Consider the following 18,907-nt stretch of genomic DNA (forward strand, 5'->3'; position numbering starts at 1 on the left):
CTCAGAAGAAGGCACGTCCAATCAACTCCCAAGATTCCAGACAGGACCTGGTTGACTATTTAAAACAGAACACCTCATCTTCCGCAGCCACCAGCGCTACTACAAGCACCACAACTGCTGCATTTGACACTTGTTACATACTTGTCTATTGTTACATAGATGAAGGCGCTAAGCATGTTCCACCACCTCATATGTCTGAGTTAGGCAACACTATGGACGTAAGGTGTGAGGAGGAGGAGGATGAAGTACCTGCTGTTGGTACAGTTTTGGAGGTGACTGATGCAAGTGAAGCTGGGGAGGATGATTATGATGATGATGATTATGATGATGATGATACAGATGCCACGTGGGTTCCCAATAGAGGAGATGAACAGGGGGACAGTTCAGTAGGGATGCTCACCGCGTTCCACGGAATTCATTTTTCTGCTATTCCGGACGGAATTTGGTGGTTACGTTCTGTCGCATCGGAACAGAATTGCTATAGCGGAAATTCCGCGGAATGATGCGTAATTCCGGCAGAATGCGGAATTTTTTAAGCCAATCACAAGGAAGCCCCTAGAAGAAGCATAAAGTGAGAACAACAGGATTTCTTCATGAAAATAGGAATTTCTGCACCAATCAGAGGCTTACAAAAACCACCCAAATGGATTTCTGCAGGAAAATCGGAATTATTTCAGCATCAATTACAGTGTTAACAAAAAACAATCAATCCTATGTTAGCAACCAGCTCCCTAGCTATCTCACCTATCCCAACCATTTTGTATAGGTCCCATGGCTTACGCAACACCTCTGCGGGCTGCGGCGCCAAAACCATCGCCATGGAACCACCGCCAGGTCCCAAAGGTTACGCGACACCTCCTGCGTTGCCAAAACGACCGCCATAGGACCTCCGCAAGGTTCCATGGCGTAAGCGACACCTCCTGCAGTGCCAAAACGACCGCCATGGGACCATCGCCAGGTCCCATGGCTTAAGCGACACCTCCTGCAGTGCCAAAACGACCGCCATGGGACCACCGCAAGGTCCCATGGCGTAAGCAACACCTCCTGCAGTGCCAAAACGACCGCCATGGGACCACCGCAAGGTCCCATGGCGTAAGCAACACCTCCTGCAGTGCCAAAACGACCGCCATGGGACCACCGCAAGGTCCCATGGCTTAAGCGACACCTCCTGCAGTGCCAAAATGACTGCCATGGGACCACCGCAAGGTCCCATGGCTTAAGCGACACCTCATGGGACCACCGCTAGGTCCCATGGCGTAAGCGACACCTCCTGCTGCTGCTGCTGCTGTTGCAAAAAAAAGAAAGAAAAAAAAAATCCCCCCCCCCCCCCAAAAAAAAGAATGACCGGTGGAACAGCCACTAGGTCCCATGGGCTACCATTTAGCAAAAACGAGGTTTCATTTGCGATTACTTTAATTTTTCCACCGGAATTTTCCACGGAAATTTGCAAAATTCAGCGGAAATGTAATGGCGACGGAATTTAGCGCTGGCAGAATTCCGCAATTCCGACGGAACGGAATTTGCTCTTTCCGATCATCCCCACAGTTCAGAGGGGGGTCAGAGAGGAGTAGGAGGAGATGAGTTCCTGAAAGAAGCAGGGGGAGCTCTTCTTCAGAAACAGCTGGTGGCAGCGTCCGGCGCCATGTATCGCCACCTATGGACAGCCAGCCAGCAACCGAAAATCGGAGGTTCGAGCCATCTCTAGATGGGAACTGTACACAAAACCCTGCTGAACACTGAATAGGGACTGTCTACAAATCTTTGTCAGGAAAACTTCATATGATTCCTTATAAGAGGCTGAGCAGATGCAGTCATAAGAACAATTGTGTATAGAACAGAATTTTTTTCTCTCCGTGTCCTTAGTTGTCAGTCTCTTAGGACAGGGAAAATAAACTTCTTCCCTACGGGGCCCCCTGCAGCTTCTGCCCCCCCCTGCAGCTGCATCCCTTGCGGGGTCTATTGTTACGCCACCTGGGTATAAATTATTGTATACAGTGGTGCTTGTAAGTTTGTGAACACTTTAAAAATATTCTATTCTTATATGAATGTGAACATCATCTGTGTTTCAAAGTCAAAGCAAGTAATCTGGGTGGAGAAATTGGCCCCACCATTGACATCCATATTTAATGAGGAATTGACTGGCTACATGTAACAGTGGCAGGTGGGGCGCAGCCCCTGCGACAACAGGGGGCCCAGAGGTGTGGAGAGGCACCAACTACTAGTCTTCCCACCCTCTGAAGCCCCAGATCAGGTGTTTTCATGGCTCTTTATGAGATGGGCCCCCGGGCTGTAAGGGTCACAAAGGAGAGGCAAAGAAGGTTTATGAACATTAATGTGGCCCCATCCATGTTTTGCAGGGTGGGCCCCATGATTTGTAGTTATGCCACTGGTGGCGGGGGAGCGATGGTGCGATAAAATAGTGGTGGAGTTCCGCTTCAACTGTATGTAGCAAAACTCCTTACTGGCTGAGCCCGATTTAACCACTTTATCCACCACTAAAGTATATCTACATCCTCTATGACTTCATCTAAGCCACTAGGACATAGATATACATCTTGTAGCTGAAGCACAGCTGTGCACGATTGGGCTTACTCCTGTGCAAACCTCCGGCAATATCTGATGCAGCACTAATTGGTGAAAGGGAATATGTGTTTCTTGAGCCAATAAGATTGATTTTTACCATTAAAAATGCTTTTATTTTCTCAGTTCATAATAAAAAACACACACTGTAGCGAGAGCCGGTTCTAGACAAGCACATATGAGGGGGCAATCAAAAATGGCATCATGGATTGGGAAATTTGCGGCGCGCAAAGTGGAAAAATGGGCGTGGTCATGATGGCATGTGGGCGGGGCTAATTGTAATGTAGTTATACCAGCTAATGTAGTTATATAAAAAAATATGAAGTAAATGCACGTAATGACAGACAGCGTTTCCCCAGTAAATGCACATAATGACAGACAGCGTTCCCCCAGTAAATACATGTAATGACTGACAGCCTTTCACCAGTAAATGCACAAAATGACAGACAGCGTTTCCCCAGTAAATACAATTTCATCCGACCAATAAAAGAAAAAGTGTTTTTAAAACAAAAAAAGTCAACCTTCAAATAATTATGTTCAGTTATGCACTCAATACTTGGTCGGGAATCCTTTTGCAGAAATGACTGCTTCAATGCGGTGTGGCATGGAGCCTGAGAGATGGGGAGCCCCAAGGTGAGGAAAGTCTCCCCCCTTCCCTGCTATGCCCACAGCTTGCTCTTCTCTCTCCGCTTCTCTCTCCCCTGCCACCCCTGTTTGAGGGGGCAGAGTAATTATTTAAGGGGGCGATGCCCCCTCTTGCCCCACGCTAGAGCTGGTCCTGACTGTAGCATCATTTCAGAATCACATATCCTCACCATAAATTGTGACAGGAACATAATCTAAGTTTTTTAATAAACGGTAATGATAGCCAAACAAAGTTTTAGTTTTTTTTTTATCTGGAATTGGTAATATTGAGAAATAATGTGTTTTCTTCTATTTTTTTTCCTCTTTTTCCAATTAAAATGCATAGGAAACAAAAGGGAAAAATGCCATACAATGAAAGTTTGGTTTGTCTTAAAAAAACAACAACAACCAGATACAGTATATACCGTATTTCATTTAGATGCCATAAGCAGGGATAACGTTATTGCTGATTAAATAGGGATATAGCTAAAATGTCAAAAACTGCTCTGGTCCATAAGGGGGAAACAAGGTCTGGATGCGAAGTGGTTAATAGTGGTGGGGGAGTTCTGTAGCAGTGAATACAGCGGACAGCTTTGGAGTTGGCTACCCCTCTAGCCAAAGTCCATAGTGGCACGGCATGGATAATGAGGATAGTAGCGGTGGGGAGACTGGTGAGCGGCGCTGTCAGTGTTATGTGTAGGTTTGGGGGTAAGTGCTAGGCAAAAATGTGGGGAGGTCAGTGTTTGCTGTAGGTTGGTGTTAAGCATAAATGCAGGGAACGTTAGTGTGAGTATAGGATAAGATACACGATGGTAGAATATTGGTAACACTAACAGTATTCTATTATGGATAACAAGTGACAGACAGTAGAATATCAGTAATATTACTGATATTCTACTAACGACAATACTCACACCCACTTGTGACTTTATTAAACATATGTCCTAAAATTAGACAAAGAAAACAAAATTTAATTGGCTTATTTTTTCTTTTCAGCCCTCAAAAATATAGTATCCACTCTGTTTCTAAAGGCTCGTAGCCACGACGCAGTTTTTTGCGCAATTTTTCCCATGATTGGCGTGGGTACATGCACGCACACGAACCTGGTTTTGTGATGCACAGCAATTACGACCCTCAGGATTGATCAGATATTTAAGATCCCTGATGACTCTCGTGCAAAGTATCTCAATCTTTTAACCTCTCGTCCATGCCCGTTGACTGCTGTCATGAGTAGGAACATGGACCAGGGAGTGCTCTTCATCGGCTGGTGTTGCGTTGAGGTTCCCCAATCCATCTTCAGGTGAGTGTTCAGCTATATGCTGGGAATACACATTGAGATTTTTAAGCAGTCCGATCGATTACCCAATTGATTTTCTGACCACTTTTCCGATCGATTTCCATTCACTTTTATGAGAAATCGATCAGAAAACGATTGAAAATCAGAAAATCAGATCGGACCTGTTGGAAATTATCTATTGAACCATCTATCTGCCAAAAAAATCTCATGGTGTATTATCAGCATTAGTTAATTTTGTCAGCCTAGGTATGTGGAGGTTAAGTAAAGGGTCTTATCTATTTGTCATAAATACCTCACAACACTTGGGGGATTGACAAGCATCCTAGCAAAAACCCTTTTGATGCCCTGTTTTAATTACTGCATCTGAATGCCACTTATTTACAGTATATTTGCCTCAAAAAATATATATACCTCCTTCAGATGCTCATTGTATATAAGCTGTGAGTCTGAAGGAGGCTTATTACCCGAAAGCTTACACTTTTTCTTTTAAGTTAGCCAATAAATGGTATCATGCTGATTTAAAACTTTCAACAGTTAAACAAATAAAACAATTTTTTTGTATATTTGGTCATGTAATTATTAAAAAAAAGATCCAATAACATATCTGCATATAGGAAAAGTATTATTATTATTATTATTGATTTATAAAGCGCCAACATATTCTGTGGCGCTGTACAAGGTAAGAAATGAACATGGACTACATAATAATACAGACAATGGTGTACACCAATATACAAAATACATAGTTGGTGACAAAATAGAAAATCGATGCAAAATACAGGATTGGTAATGACAGTAATAAAAGTAACATGATGAATAAAATGTATCATTAACCACTTCAGCCTACAGGTGTTTCACCTTCAGCACGCAGACACTTTTCCCCTTTCAGCACTCCTCCCATTCATTCCCCAATAACTTTTTCACTACTCATCACACATAAATGATTTATATCTTGTTTTTTTTGCCACAAATCAAGCTTTTTGTGAGCGATACTTGTTTTCAGTAAATACTTTATTTTCTATGCATTTTATAGTGAAAAACCAAGGAAAAAATGAAAAAATACACTATTTCTCAAATTCCATCCCCTATAGTTTTAAAATAAACAATATTACTATAGATAAAATACACACATTTTATTTGCCCATATGTCTTGGTTATCACAACATATAAATTATGTCCCTAGTACAAAGTATAGTGACAGTATATTGTTTGGAAATAAAGGTGTATTTTTTCTATGTTGTGTTTTTTGTTTTCTCATTGTACACTACCAAGGATTAAAAGTCCTTATTTGCATAACTAACAGGAATACGCCCTCATGGCATACATATTTACAAAGCTGAGTCCCTAAGGTAAAGATTTATGTATTCTTTTTTCAAATCTGTCACTTTTTGGGGGTTTTACAAGTGTTTTATTTTGGTACAGAGTTTATGAAAATACCAATATTATTGCTTTTCATTCACTTTGGCAGTTAGAAAAATTCACATGAAATACGCCTCAACTTTCTTACTGCCCAAATTGTATTCTCTTGCTTGTCACGGTTAAAATGATACCCTATATACATAATCACATAGCATTTTGGGCTCACAGCACACTATTAACCGCAAGTAGTGCCAATGGATTTTTCAAAGCCATTTTTTTCAACAAATGCAGCAATGTCATTCTTTCTTAGCAACGCCCATGGAGTGTCAGAACATTCAATACATGTCATAAATGTTACCATTCTGAAAATTAGAGACCCAGGCCTACTCAGATATACATATTTGGTAACATTGGGACGTATGCGGTTTTGCTGAAGTTGCACCAGAACTCTGAAAATTGCATTTTTTAACAGTTTTTTCCAGTTTGGCAGTATGAAGAATTCACATGACATATGCCTCAATCCTAAAACACACCAAATTCTATTCTACAGCTTGTCACGGTTAAAAAGATACCCTATATACATAATCACATAGTGTTTTGAGCTCACAGCACACTATTAACCGCAAGTAGCGCCAATGGATTTTTCAAAGTCATTTTTTTCAACAAATGCAGCAATGTCATTCTTTCTTAGCAACGCCCATGGAGTGTCAGAACATTCAATACATGTCATAAATGTTACCATTCTGAAAATTAGAGACCCAGGCCTACTCAGATATACATATTTGGTAACATTGGGACATATGCGGTTTTGCTGAAGTTGCACCATAACTCTGAAAATTGCATTTTTGAACAGTTTTTTCCAGTTTGGCAGTATGAAGAATTCACATGACATAGGCCTCAATCCTAAATCACACCAAATTCTATTCTACAGCTTGTCACGGTTAAAAAGATACCCTATATACATAATCACATAGTGTTTTGGGCTCACAGCACACTATTAACCGCAAGTAGCGCCAATGGATTTTTCAAAGTCATTTTTTTCAACAAATGCAGCAATGTCATTCTTTCTTAGCAACGCCCATGGAGTGTCAGAACATTCAATACATGTCATAAATGTTACCATTCTGAAAATTAGAGACCCAGGCCTATTCAGATATACATATTTGGCAACATTGGGACGTATGCGGTTTTGCTAAAGTTGCACCATAACTCTGAAAATTGCATTTTTGAACAGTTTTTTTCCAGTTTGGCAGTATGAAGTATTCACATGACATAGGCCTCAATCCTAAAACACACCAAAATCTATTCTACAGCTTGTCACAGTTAAAAGAAAACCAAATGACAATGATGACAAATACAATGGAACTTACCATTGGACGTCTAGCAGGATTGGAGAAAAGTCAGAGGTCAGAAGTCAGGTGTCAGAAGCCAAAGCAAATTGGTGGGTCAGAAGAAGGGAGGGGTCAGCATAGTTCATTCCAAGCATGTGGCTAAAGTTCAATTTGGAAGCAGGGTCCAAAGTTCAATTTGGCAGCTTGATTATGTTTCTGGGCTTCTCCTAAGCATCCAGTTTCCTCCAACACCTCAGAAACACATTGGTAGGCCAAATGGGAGCTTCTTAAGGGACAGTAAAAGGCCAGTAAAATATGTCCAGGTTTAAAAAAAATATAGACACCCCCCCCCCCCCCCCAAAAAAAAAGGAAGAAGAAGAAATTAATAATGTGGAAGAGTGTGGTATGTCCTGAAGCAAGTAGCAACGCATAGTGCTGGGGCTGAGGGGCAATCCGGTCAAAAATATCTGGACTCCCTCCTCATCTTGTGTTTCACACACACTCTGCATCTTCTCATAGGGGTGGCTTTCACTTCATTTGGGGGGATCAGGGCAGGAAAGTGTCTTTCTTTAAGTCTGAGGGTATTCTCCAAATAAATCGGATCGTTTTGCTGAGCGATTTGGGTAGGGCCAAAAATTAGAGACTTGTGGACTTTCTCCTGGAACTGCACAAAGGTGTCCCTTCCGCCTGCTTTTGCATACAAGACAAATGCGTTCTGCATTGACACCTCCAGCAAGTAATAGGCTATCTTCTTATACCATGCCCTCCGCCTTCTTCTTAGCATATAAGGAGCCAGTTTTTGGTCTGCCAAGTCCACTGCTCGCATTTTCTTGGTGTACTCCACTACAGCCTGTGGTTTTACAGTTCCCTCCCCTATTGACGAGGCAGGAACGGTGGCCTCACTGTGGATCGTTGTTAGGATCAACACATCCCTCTTGTCAAAGTATTTTAGTGCGAGGAGTTCGCCACATCTGAGGCTGTAGGACTGACCTCTATGTAGTTTTTTGTTCAGTACCTGTAGTGGGAGGCCTACACGGTTGGATCTAACCGTCCCACATGCTCCAGTCTTGGCTGAGTACAGGAACTTAAACAAAGGTACACTTGAATAAAAATTATCTACATAGAGGTGGTACCCCTGGTGGAGATAAGGGGTTAAAAGATCAATAACAATCTTCCCACTGGTGCCAATGTACTGTGGGCACCCAGCTGGCTGTAAAGCGGAGTCCTTGCCTTCGTATACTGTAAAGGCGAAGGTGTAGCCAGTGCCACTCTCACATGCCTTGTACATTTTTACCCCATATCTTGCCCTCTTGCTAGGTATGTACTGTTTAATGGCAAGTCTACCATGAAATGGTACAAGGGACTCGTCCACTGCAATGTCACGGTCTGGGGTGTAGAGATCTCGAAATACTGCAGTAAGGTGGGTCAGCATGGGCCTTAACTTGAATAACCTATCATGGGCAGGGTCAGTCCGTGAAACATGGTTGGTATTATCATTCAAATGAAAAAATTTAGATAGCAAGTCAAATCGCTGCCTTTTCATTGTTGCTGGGTAGAGGGGCGCGCTATGATAGAGGTCCTTGGACCAATACATTCTCAGTTGTGGCTTTGTTGTGACACCCATGCTGAGATTCAAGCCAATGAAAATTTTTAATTCGGGCACGTTGGTGGGCTTCCATTTTGTCACAGTCCAGTGGGTTGGGTTTTCAGCTAAAAATTGTTCAGCATAGAGATTAGTCTGCTCAACCATATGCTGCCAAAAGTCCACCGTAATAAAGAGCTGGTACAGCTCAATGGGTGACAGATTGTCAATAGGCACTGACACACCAGGAGTGGCTGTAAAGGGTGGTATATTGGGCACCTCAAAATTAGGGGGTGACCAAGTGCCATTAAGGATATGATCTGGTACCGGCTGCCTGCGAGGTACCGATGGCCGCTCACCCCGTCTGCTGGCTCCCCTCTGCCCAGTGCTGCTGCTGGCTGCTGTGGTGTTGCCCGCTGAGACCCCAGCTATGGCCTCTGACTGTCCAGTTGGTTCCTGTCTGCTGCCTCCTGTCTGCCCACTGCTGCTGCTGGCTGCTGTGGTGTTGCCCGCTGAGACCCCAGCTATGGCCTCTGACTGTCCAGTTGGTTCCTGTCTGCTGGCTCCTGTCTGCCCACTGCTGCTGCTGGCTGCTGTGGTGTTGCCCGCTGAGACCCCAGCTATGGCCTCTGACTGTCCTGATGGTTCCTCCAGGATCATCCCAACACAATTGGTGAGATGGCAGCCCTCCGGACTCTGAGCTTTCAGTACCTGAATCAGAGTCGCTCGGAGGGGACCACTCGCTGCCTGAGTCATCCCCAGATTCCTCACTGCTGCTCTGCTCGCAGAAGGCGACTGCCTCCTGCAAAGAAAAGCGCCTCCTCGCCATACTAAAAAGAAGAGATAGAAATAAAAAGTAAGAAGAAAAAGAAAGAAATAGATTGTGTTTTTTTTTTTTTTTTTTAAAGTGACAGTTTTTTTTTGTTTTTTTGTTTTTTTTAATTGAAATAGATGGATAAAATAGATAAAGAGTAGATAGAAGATAGATAGAAAGAGTATATAGAAAGAGTAGAGAGGGTGAAAATACCCAAAAGTTAGGAAGGGAGGTTAGAAAGAATAAATGGCAAGGAGAGGGAGGATCAGGAGATAAGGGGGTAGATATGGGGTTAAAATCAAGGAATGGGGGGCAAAATTTTAATAATATAAGTCCTACCACACTGCTGCAGTCTCTCTCTCAGCTCCTGTCAGCACAGATCACTCACAGAATCTGTGATGACAGAGAGCTGTGAGAGAGAGAGAGGGAAACTTTGTTTATAAACATTTAGCAGAATGTACATTGTTACTGGCTGTAACAATGTGCATTCTGCCTGTAAACTCATCTGATTGGTTAAGGGACCTGCTGGTCCCTTGAACCAATTAGCTCTCCGTCGGCTGGGCTGTGAACGAGCGGCGGGTGCGCGCGCATGCGCGCGCACCCGCGGAAATAACGCTGGACGTACTTGTGCGTCCATTTAGCCCGCAATGCGCCTATCTGGATGAGCAGATCCGTCCAGATAGGCTGAAGTGGTTAAAAGACACAAAAGGGGAGAGAGCCCTGCCCTTGCAAGCTTACAATCTAAAGGAATAGAGGGAAACAAGAGGTAGGGTAGTATGCAATAAACATATAGAGGCAGTGGGCTTGATTCACAAAGCCGTGCTAATGTATAGCGCGACTGATGGGAAAAAACCCTCAGTAGTGAAGTGGTTAAAGAGTAGAGATGTCGCAAACGGTTCCAGGCGAACTTTGGGGGTTCGCGTTTGCCTGCTTCAGGCGAACTTTTGCAGAAGTTCGATTCGCCCCACAATGCTGTATTGAGCAAAACTTTGACTCTCCATATCACTGTCAGCAGACACATTATTGCCAAACACACTGGTCTCACTGCTGTAAGCCTGCCCACCCTCCCTCCTCCAAGCAAGGTCCTTATACCATTTGACTCAGTTGTCTGCCTACACTAATTAGTTATGGGACAGCTGCTACACACTCTGCTAGGGAGATTTTAATTAGCCTCTTGTGGGTCTCCTCCCCCCTCCCACCTCCCTTCTACCCTTCTACCTATTCCCTCCTCCCTCCTACCGGAGGGAGGAGGGTCTCATCTGCCAGGGAATTATCCTATTTCAAAAACCAGTATACATCATACCATGGCTGGGAATCGAACCCAAATCTCACTGTGTGGTGGGCAAGCACACTAACCACGGTACCACTACAGTAGTAACTGAAGCTGGCCTAAAATTTACCATTTATGCTCAATGCAATAGAAACATTAGATTGCTTAAAGGGAACCTTAACTGAGAGTGATATGAATGTTTCCTGTAAACAATACTAGTTGCCTAAAAGTTCTTAAAGATGTTGCGCTCCGCCCACAGATAATAATTATCCACCTCAGCTCAATACCGGTTCGCCACACCGTAATAATCAGATAATTAAGTCAAAAGGTGCAGGCGCTGCTACGGTCTCCCGGGGTATTGTTTCACACAGTTCTTTCTTTTCACTCCTTCCGTGAGATGTCCAGAAAGTGCAAGCAGCCCTCAGGTCGATTTTGCATAAAGGGGGAAAAAAACAAATAACACGCCACATAGGGTAATAACGTCTGGCAATGAGTTTTATAACCTACACCTGCCCCACACCACACCGGTGTAGCACACTACAATCACAGTGTATATAGATTGCGCTCACCAGATAATGTGGCTGCTCAGTCACAGACAGCACAAACGCTTGTTATCAATAGCCAATCGATCATGGAGCTCCTTGATCTTGCTTCAGATACCCTCCAGTCCTCCACTCAATGGAACCTCCAGGTATATTTAAGAGAGAAAACACAATAGTGCAATATCTTTACACTTTCTTTGGCACCTCCACCTCACCCTGGTGCAACACCCTGTGCAGTTACTACAATGCGCTCACCAGATGCATTGGCTGCTCAATCACAAACAGCAGTATCAGCCCAGCAGATGTAACCCCCGACCTTCTATTTCTCCTCCTCAGCTGCAGTAGCTTCTAATAGTACAGATATCTTCAATTCTCAGCTTAAAAACAAAGATGGGCGCAACACATAGTGTAGTATCCAAGACAAAGATACACCTCCACCTTCTCCTCTGTGTGAACACAGCAACCATACACCCCACCCTAGGTGTGAGTATCAGGTAAACCTATACGCTCACCAGATCCTGGTGCTGCCCATCCACAAACAGCAAGAAACGCTTTGATAATCAGATTTGACTCCTGGTCCTTCAAATATGGCTTCCTTAAAAACTAAACAAACACTTCCATTGCGCAGTACTACTTTAATTGAATAAAACTTCCAAAAATGCACTCACATTTTCCAAAAGGTTAAAAGGCATATACAGGTAAAAACTCCAGCGTCCTGGATCAAAACAGCATGCTCTCCTTAGTGTGCCGACCTCTAGCCCCGCCTTTTAACCTTTTGGAAAATGTGAGTGCATTTTTGGAAGTTTTATTCAATTAAAGTAGTACTGCGCAATGGAAGTGTTTGTTTAGTTTTTAAGGAAGCCATATTTGAAGGACCAGGAGTCAAATCTGATTATCAAAGCGTTTCTTGCTGTTTGTGGATGGGCAGCACCAGGATCTGGTGAGCGTATAGGTTTACCTGATACTCACACCTAGGGTGGGGTGTATGGTTGCTGTGTTCACACAGAGGAGAAGGTGGAGGTGTATCTTTGTCTTGGATACTACACTATGTGTTGCGCCCATCTTTGTTTTTAAGCTGAGAATTGAAGATATCTGTACTATTAGAAGCTACTGCAGCTGAGGAGGAGAAATAGAAGGTCGGGGTTACATCTGCTGGGCTGATACTGCTGTTTGTGATTGAGCAGCCAATGCATCTGGTGAGCGCATTGTAGTTACTGCACAGGGTGTTGCACCAGGTGGGCAAGCACACTAACCACTGTACCACTACAGTAGTAACTGAAGCTGGCCTCTACTGTCTATAGAGCATGCCCTAGTGGCTGCAACTCTGGTGCTTTGAGTCCGTCAGGAGAAAAGTGTGATATAAATGTTATTTGTCTTGTCTACTTTTTCTCTTGTATTGAGCATAAATGGTAAATTTTAGGCCAGCTTCAGTTACTACTGTAGTGGTACAGTGCTTAGTGTGCTTGCCCACCACACAGTGAGACCCAGGTTCAAATCCCAGCCAATGTGAGTTGGCTTTTATGCTACAAATCCTTAAAGGAAACCTAAACGGAGAAGTATATGGATTTTTCCTTTTAAAATAATACCAGTTGCCTGAATTGCCTGCTGATCCTGTGTCTCTAATACTTTTAGCCACAGCCCCTGAACAAGCATGCAGATCAGTTGCTCTGACTGAAGTCAGACTGGATTAGCTGCATGCTTGTTTCAGGGTGTGATTCAGCCACTATTGCAGTCACAAAGATCAGCTGGACTGCCAGGCAACTGGTATTGTTTACAGGAAACATCCATATCACTCTCAGTTAAGGTTCCCTTTAAGCAACCTAATGTTTCTATTGCATTGAGCATACATGGTACATTTTAGGCCAGTGGTACAGTGGTTAGTGTGCTTGCCCACCACACAGTGAGACCCAGGTTGAAATCCCAGCCAATGTGAGTTGGCTTTTATGCTACAAATCCTTAAAGGGAACCTAAACGGAGAAGAATATGGATTTTTCCTTTTAAAATAATACCAGTTGATATAACAACAGGTGGGAGGAGACCCACAAGAGGCTAATTAAAATCTCCCTAGCAGAGTGTGTAGCAGCTGTCCCATAACTAATTAGTGTAGGCAGACAACTGAGTCAAATGGTATAAGGACCTTGCTTGGAGGAGGGAGGGAGGGTGGGTCCTCCAGCAGTGATGTGTATTTAACTCAATCAGGTGTGCCTCCAGGTATTAGAGCTCTTGAAACATGTTTTCTATCATTTTTCCAGCCGGTAGGATTTTTTAAAATTTTCAAAGTTCGCCTCCCCATTGAAGTCTATTGCGGTTCGCGAACTTTTTCGCGAACCGAACCTTTCGCGGAGGTTCGCGAACCTAAAATCGAAGGTTCGCGACATCTCTATTAAAGAGTAGGGATCTAACAACACCTGTGTTGTTCCAAAATAGAATCACTTTGTAAGATGTCTCTCTATTTGCTAGGAATCTTGTGGTGATGGGGCCAACAAACCTTGCTATAAACATGATTAATTGGTGATTCATAGTATTTTACCTAGCTGGGCTGTAACTAGAACATGGCAGCCTAAGCTTCTCACAATGTACTGCGCAGCTGAAGAGAGGAGTAAGGAGGATGTATCACTCGCTCCACACAGGTAATGTATGATGCTTCCCCTGCCTTGCTGTTCAAAAAGTATCACCCAAAGAAAGCCTAATTGGTGGCGAAAAAAAACAAGATACAGATCATTTTGTTGTGATAAGTTGTGATAATGTTATTGGTGAATGAAAGGGAGGAGCGCTGAAAGGCGAAAATTGCTAGAAAATTCCTAGAAAATTAAAGAGGAGCTGTCAGCCGTACTATCTAGAAAAACAAAACAAAACATATATAAGTAGATAAATACTTGCTCTATGTAACGATTGTGGAATTCTCTCCGTGATCAGCGCACAAGGCGTGCGCTGACACTGCGGAAATCCTCCACAAGCGTATAATTTGCGGGAACCCAGCAAAAGGTGCGATGCACCTGTAGAGGGAAATTCCTGTCGACAGGGGGAGCTGTGGAGTGCAGCGGAACGGCTCCTCTGCACTGCCACACACGCCAGGCAGGAATTGTACGAAGGGAAGAAACGCAATCGCAAGAGAGGCGATTGAGAATGAGCACAGAGACAGATTGTATGTGTGTGCACCAAATTAGTCGCCAACCCGCGACGGTGCACACACCACAGCAGACATGGAGTAGGAACGCAATCGCGAGAGAGGCGATTGCCAGAGGTGACACAAGGCTACAGCAAGGCAGAACACGAGAGTAGCAAAGGCACAGCAAATCATACAATGAGGAGATACGGAAAATAACAAACGCTAGCTAAACGCGAACACCGCACTCATTCACAACAGTGCACGCGTTTATGCGCGGTCTCCACGTGATAAGCACAATAGAGACAAACACGCCTAACTAACCACCGACAGACAAACATAAAACAGAGGACGCGAGCGCTTGCTTAACGGTTACCTCACCGAGCCTCCAGCAAGCGTTCGTAGCAGACAAGACAAACACACAAAAACATGAACAAGCGAGAGACAGGATCCACAGCACTAGCGAAAGTGGCTAGTGCGATCCAGGGAGACAGAAGGATCCACAGCACTAGCGCAAGGCGAGTGCGATCCAGGCAGACAGAACAGAAGGATCCACAGCACTAGCGCAAGAGGCTAGTGCGATCCAGGAAGACAGAACAGAAGGATCCACAGCGCTAGCGCAAGATGCTAGTGCGATCCAAGTACAGAGTAGCAGACCAGAAGGATCCACAGCACCAGCGGAAAGAGGCTAGTGCGATCCAGGAAGACAGAACAGAAGGATCGACAGCGCTAGCGCAAGATGCTAGTGCGATCCAAGTACAGAGTAGCAGACCAGAAGGATCCACAGCACCAGCGAAAAGAGGCTAGTGCAATCCAGGAAGACAGATCAGAAGGGGCTACCAGTAACAACCGCTGTTCCGGTTAGCACCCAGACACACAGAACGATTTCCTGTCGACCACCGCTGGGACAGGACAATCGCAACAGACAAACAAAACAGATAAGCAATCCTAACTGCACTAGGGAACCTGCCGAGTGCAGTCCCAGGAATTACTCTAAGCTGATATTCAAACAATGAGCAAGGCTGACACTCTCCAGAGTGTTACACAGGAAGAATCCTTATGACCAGCCCAGACCTGTGGGATCACATGGTATATATAGAGCAAGCCTACAAAGGATGTGGCTAGGCAATCTGCATGACAACCATATGCAAATTCCTCAGCAGCAAGCTGCAATACTGACAAAAGGTCTCTCTTCCAGAGACCTGCAGAATGCAGACCTGAACAGTGGTCAAAAGGCTGCCTGCCTGCGCAGGCAGCTGAGCAGATCATTACACTCTACTTAGAAAATCCTTCTTAGCATTTCCCATTTTAACCACTTGAGGACCCACCCTTTACCCCCCCTTAAGGACCAGCGCTGGTTTGATTGATCTGTGCTGGGTGGGCTCTGCAGCCCCCAGCACAGATCAGGGTGCAGGCAGGGAGATCAGATTGCCCCCCTTTTTTCCCCCCTATGGGGATGATGTGCTGGGGGGGTCTGATCTCTCCTGCCTGCTGTGGGTGGCGGGGGGGGCACCTCAAAGCCCCCCTCCGCAGCGAAATTCCCCCCTCCCTCTCCTACCTGCTGCCTCCCCCAGTGATCGGGGCTGCACAGGACGGCTATCCGTCCTGTGCAGCCAGTGACAGGACGTCCCCTGTCACATGGCGGCGATCCCCGGCCGCTGATTGGCCGGGGATCGCCGATCTGCCTTACGGCGCTGCTGCGCAGCAGCGCCGTACAAATGTAAACAAAGCGGATTATTTCCGCTTGTGTTTACATCTAGCCTGCGAGCCGCCATCGGCGGCCCGCAGGCTATTCACGGAGCCCCCCGCCGTGATTTGACAGGAAGCAGCCGCTCGTACGAGCGGCTGCTTCCTGATTAATTAGGCTGCAGCTGGCGACGCAGTACTGCGTCGCTGGTCCTGCAGCTGCCACTTTGCCGACGCACGTTATGAGTGTGCGGTCGGCAAGTGGTTAAGTGTGGCTATTTTGAAGCCAATCCTGATGTCATTTCCTCCCTTACTCTGCTCTGCCTGATTTGCCCGCCCTTCACTATAGAAAGTGCATTGTCTCATCATGAGAAATATTGGCCAATCAGAGAGGAACAGAGGTGTGGGAAGGGAAAACAGGAGGGAAACAGGCTTCAGCCAATCAGGCTGCATTAGTTAAGTCTTAGAGGAAATAGAGAAGCAAAAAAGGACCACCCAGCATGCCCTGCAACTTTCTTTTCGTGTACCAAATTTTGTGTGTACCAAATAAGACTCGGGTAAACTAGGGAATGATCATTTATCAACAAGAAAAGTATTAGTGATTTAAACTTTTGGATTGCCTGGTTAGCATCCTTATTACTTGTTTACTAGATAAAAATAAATAATTGATTTTTTATTTTATGCCCGACAGTTACACTTTCAGGAATAAGGACGCAAAAATAATGTTTGCCAAAACCTATTTACTGTACAGATCTGATTTGAATGCTTAGTTCTTACCAAAAATTTACATTTTCTTTAAAGTTTAACATTTATGTTGTGTCCTATAATTAAAGTCACAACTGTTACTTACGTATTCTGCTTCTTTTTCCTAACACGTGTGTTTTGTCAATTCCACTTTAGCGGGAACCCCTGGAAAATTGAACAAGCGTGTCCTCTGGGTCATGGCAACTGCTTTTTTCCTTGTGCTGATCACGTTTTCTTATGATTATCATTACAATCTGCACATCAGTGAATTTACGGGACTTGTGAAAAATAGCAAACTGTTGAAAAGCACTGAAGATCTGTGTCCACCAGTGAAAAAGCCTGAATCTCTGACTGGCATGTGGACTATCAATGCTGTTGGACGTCTGGGCAATTACATGGGGGAGTACGCCACTCTTTATGCCCTTGCCAAGATACATGGCCGTCAAGCCTATATTTTATCTAGTATGCATGACCAACTGTCAAAGATGTTTAAGATAAGATTACCTGTACTTCACGAAGAAATTAGTTCCAAAATCAAATGGAAAAGATTGGCCTTGCATGATTGGATGTCTGAAGAGTACTATAACATTCAAAGAGACCATATCTACTTTGTTAGCACCCCGTGCTCTTATACGTTCTACCACCATATTAAGGATGAAATCCTCAGAGAATTTACATTCCATGACTTTATTAGAGAAGAGTCTTATGCCTACCTTGACAAAGTACGTGGGGAGAAGAAAAATGTCACGTTTGTAGGGGTACATGTTCGAAGAGGAGACTATGTCAAAGTCATGCCCAAAGTATGGAAAGGGGTGGTTGCTGACAAAGGATATTTGCAAAAGGCCACAGACTATTTCAGAAACAAGTATGAGAATCCACTTTTCATTGTGACCAGCAACGGGATGGATTGGTGTAAAGAGAACATAAATAATTCACGAGGAGATGTACACTTTGCTGGGGATGGTCAAGAGGTCTCTCCAGCCCGGGACTTTGCCCTCCTGGCCCATTGTAACCACACCATCATGACTATAGGGACCTTTGGTGTTTGGGCGAGCTACTTAGCAGGTGGAGAAACAATTTACTTAACAAACTACACATTGCCTGACTCTCCTTTTCTTAAATTTTTTAAGTATGAAGCTGCTTTTCTCCCTGAATGGATTGGTATTCCTGCAGATCTTTCTCCTCTCCTAAATAAGACAAATCAGAATGAAACAATAACTCCCCAACAAAGTAACTGGACTCATTTTAACTTATCATAATACCAACTTTAAAGCGAACTTTAAGTCTACTAAAAAAAATGAGATTTACTCACCTGGGGCTTCCCTCAGCCCCCAGCAGCCGATCGGTGCCCTCGCAGCTCCGCTCCGATGTCCCAGGACCCGCCGGCGAGCACTTCCGGTTTGGCCGTCACCGGCCGACAGGCATGGGAACGCGAGTGATTGTTCGCGTTCCCAGCCTGTATATCCCCCCCTATGCTGCTATTGCGGCCAGGAGGTCGCAATAGCAGCATAGGGGGCGATATACAGGCTGGGAACGCGAACAATCACTCGCGTTCCCATGCCTGTCGGCCGGTGACGGCCAAACCGGAAGTGCTCGCCGGCGGGTCCTGGGACATCGGAGCGGAGCTGCGAGGGCACCGATCGGCTGCTGGGGGCTGAGGGAAGCCCCAGGTGAGTAAATCTCATTTTTTTTAGTAGACTTAAGGTTCGCTTTAAAAGTGTTATAAAAACTATTTAAAGAGAATCTGTATTGTTAACCACTTGAGGACCTAGGGCTTTCTACCCCTTAAGGACCGGCCACTTTTTTTCCATTCAGACCACTGCAGCTTTCACGGTTTATTGCTCGCTCATACAACCTACCACGTAAATGAATTTTGGCTCCTTTTCTTGTCACTAATAAAGCTTTCTTTTGATGCTATTTGATTGCTCCTGCGATTTTTACTTTTTATTATATTCATCAAAAAAGACATGAA

General features: G+C 44.5%; 1 protein-coding gene across 1 annotated transcript in view; it reads left to right on the plus strand.

Annotated features, from left to right (window-relative positions):
* Positions 1-18,201, plus strand: part of LOC137522867 (galactoside alpha-(1,2)-fucosyltransferase 2-like) — a 95,225-nt gene extending 77,024 nt beyond the window's left edge. The window contains exon 2 of the mRNA XM_068243008.1: positions 17,092-18,201. Within this exon, the coding sequence (XP_068099109.1) occupies positions 17,092-18,194 (1,103 nt within the window). The 3' untranslated portion in view covers positions 18,195-18,201. The remainder of the gene's footprint in view (positions 1-17,091) is intronic.
* The last annotated feature ends 706 nt before the right edge of the window (positions 18,202-18,907 follow it).

The sequence above is a fragment of the Hyperolius riggenbachi genome, chromosome 6 (genome assembly GCF_040937935.1).
Source record: "Hyperolius riggenbachi isolate aHypRig1 chromosome 6, aHypRig1.pri, whole genome shotgun sequence".
Lineage (NCBI taxonomy): Eukaryota > Metazoa > Chordata > Amphibia > Anura > Hyperoliidae > Hyperolius > Hyperolius riggenbachi.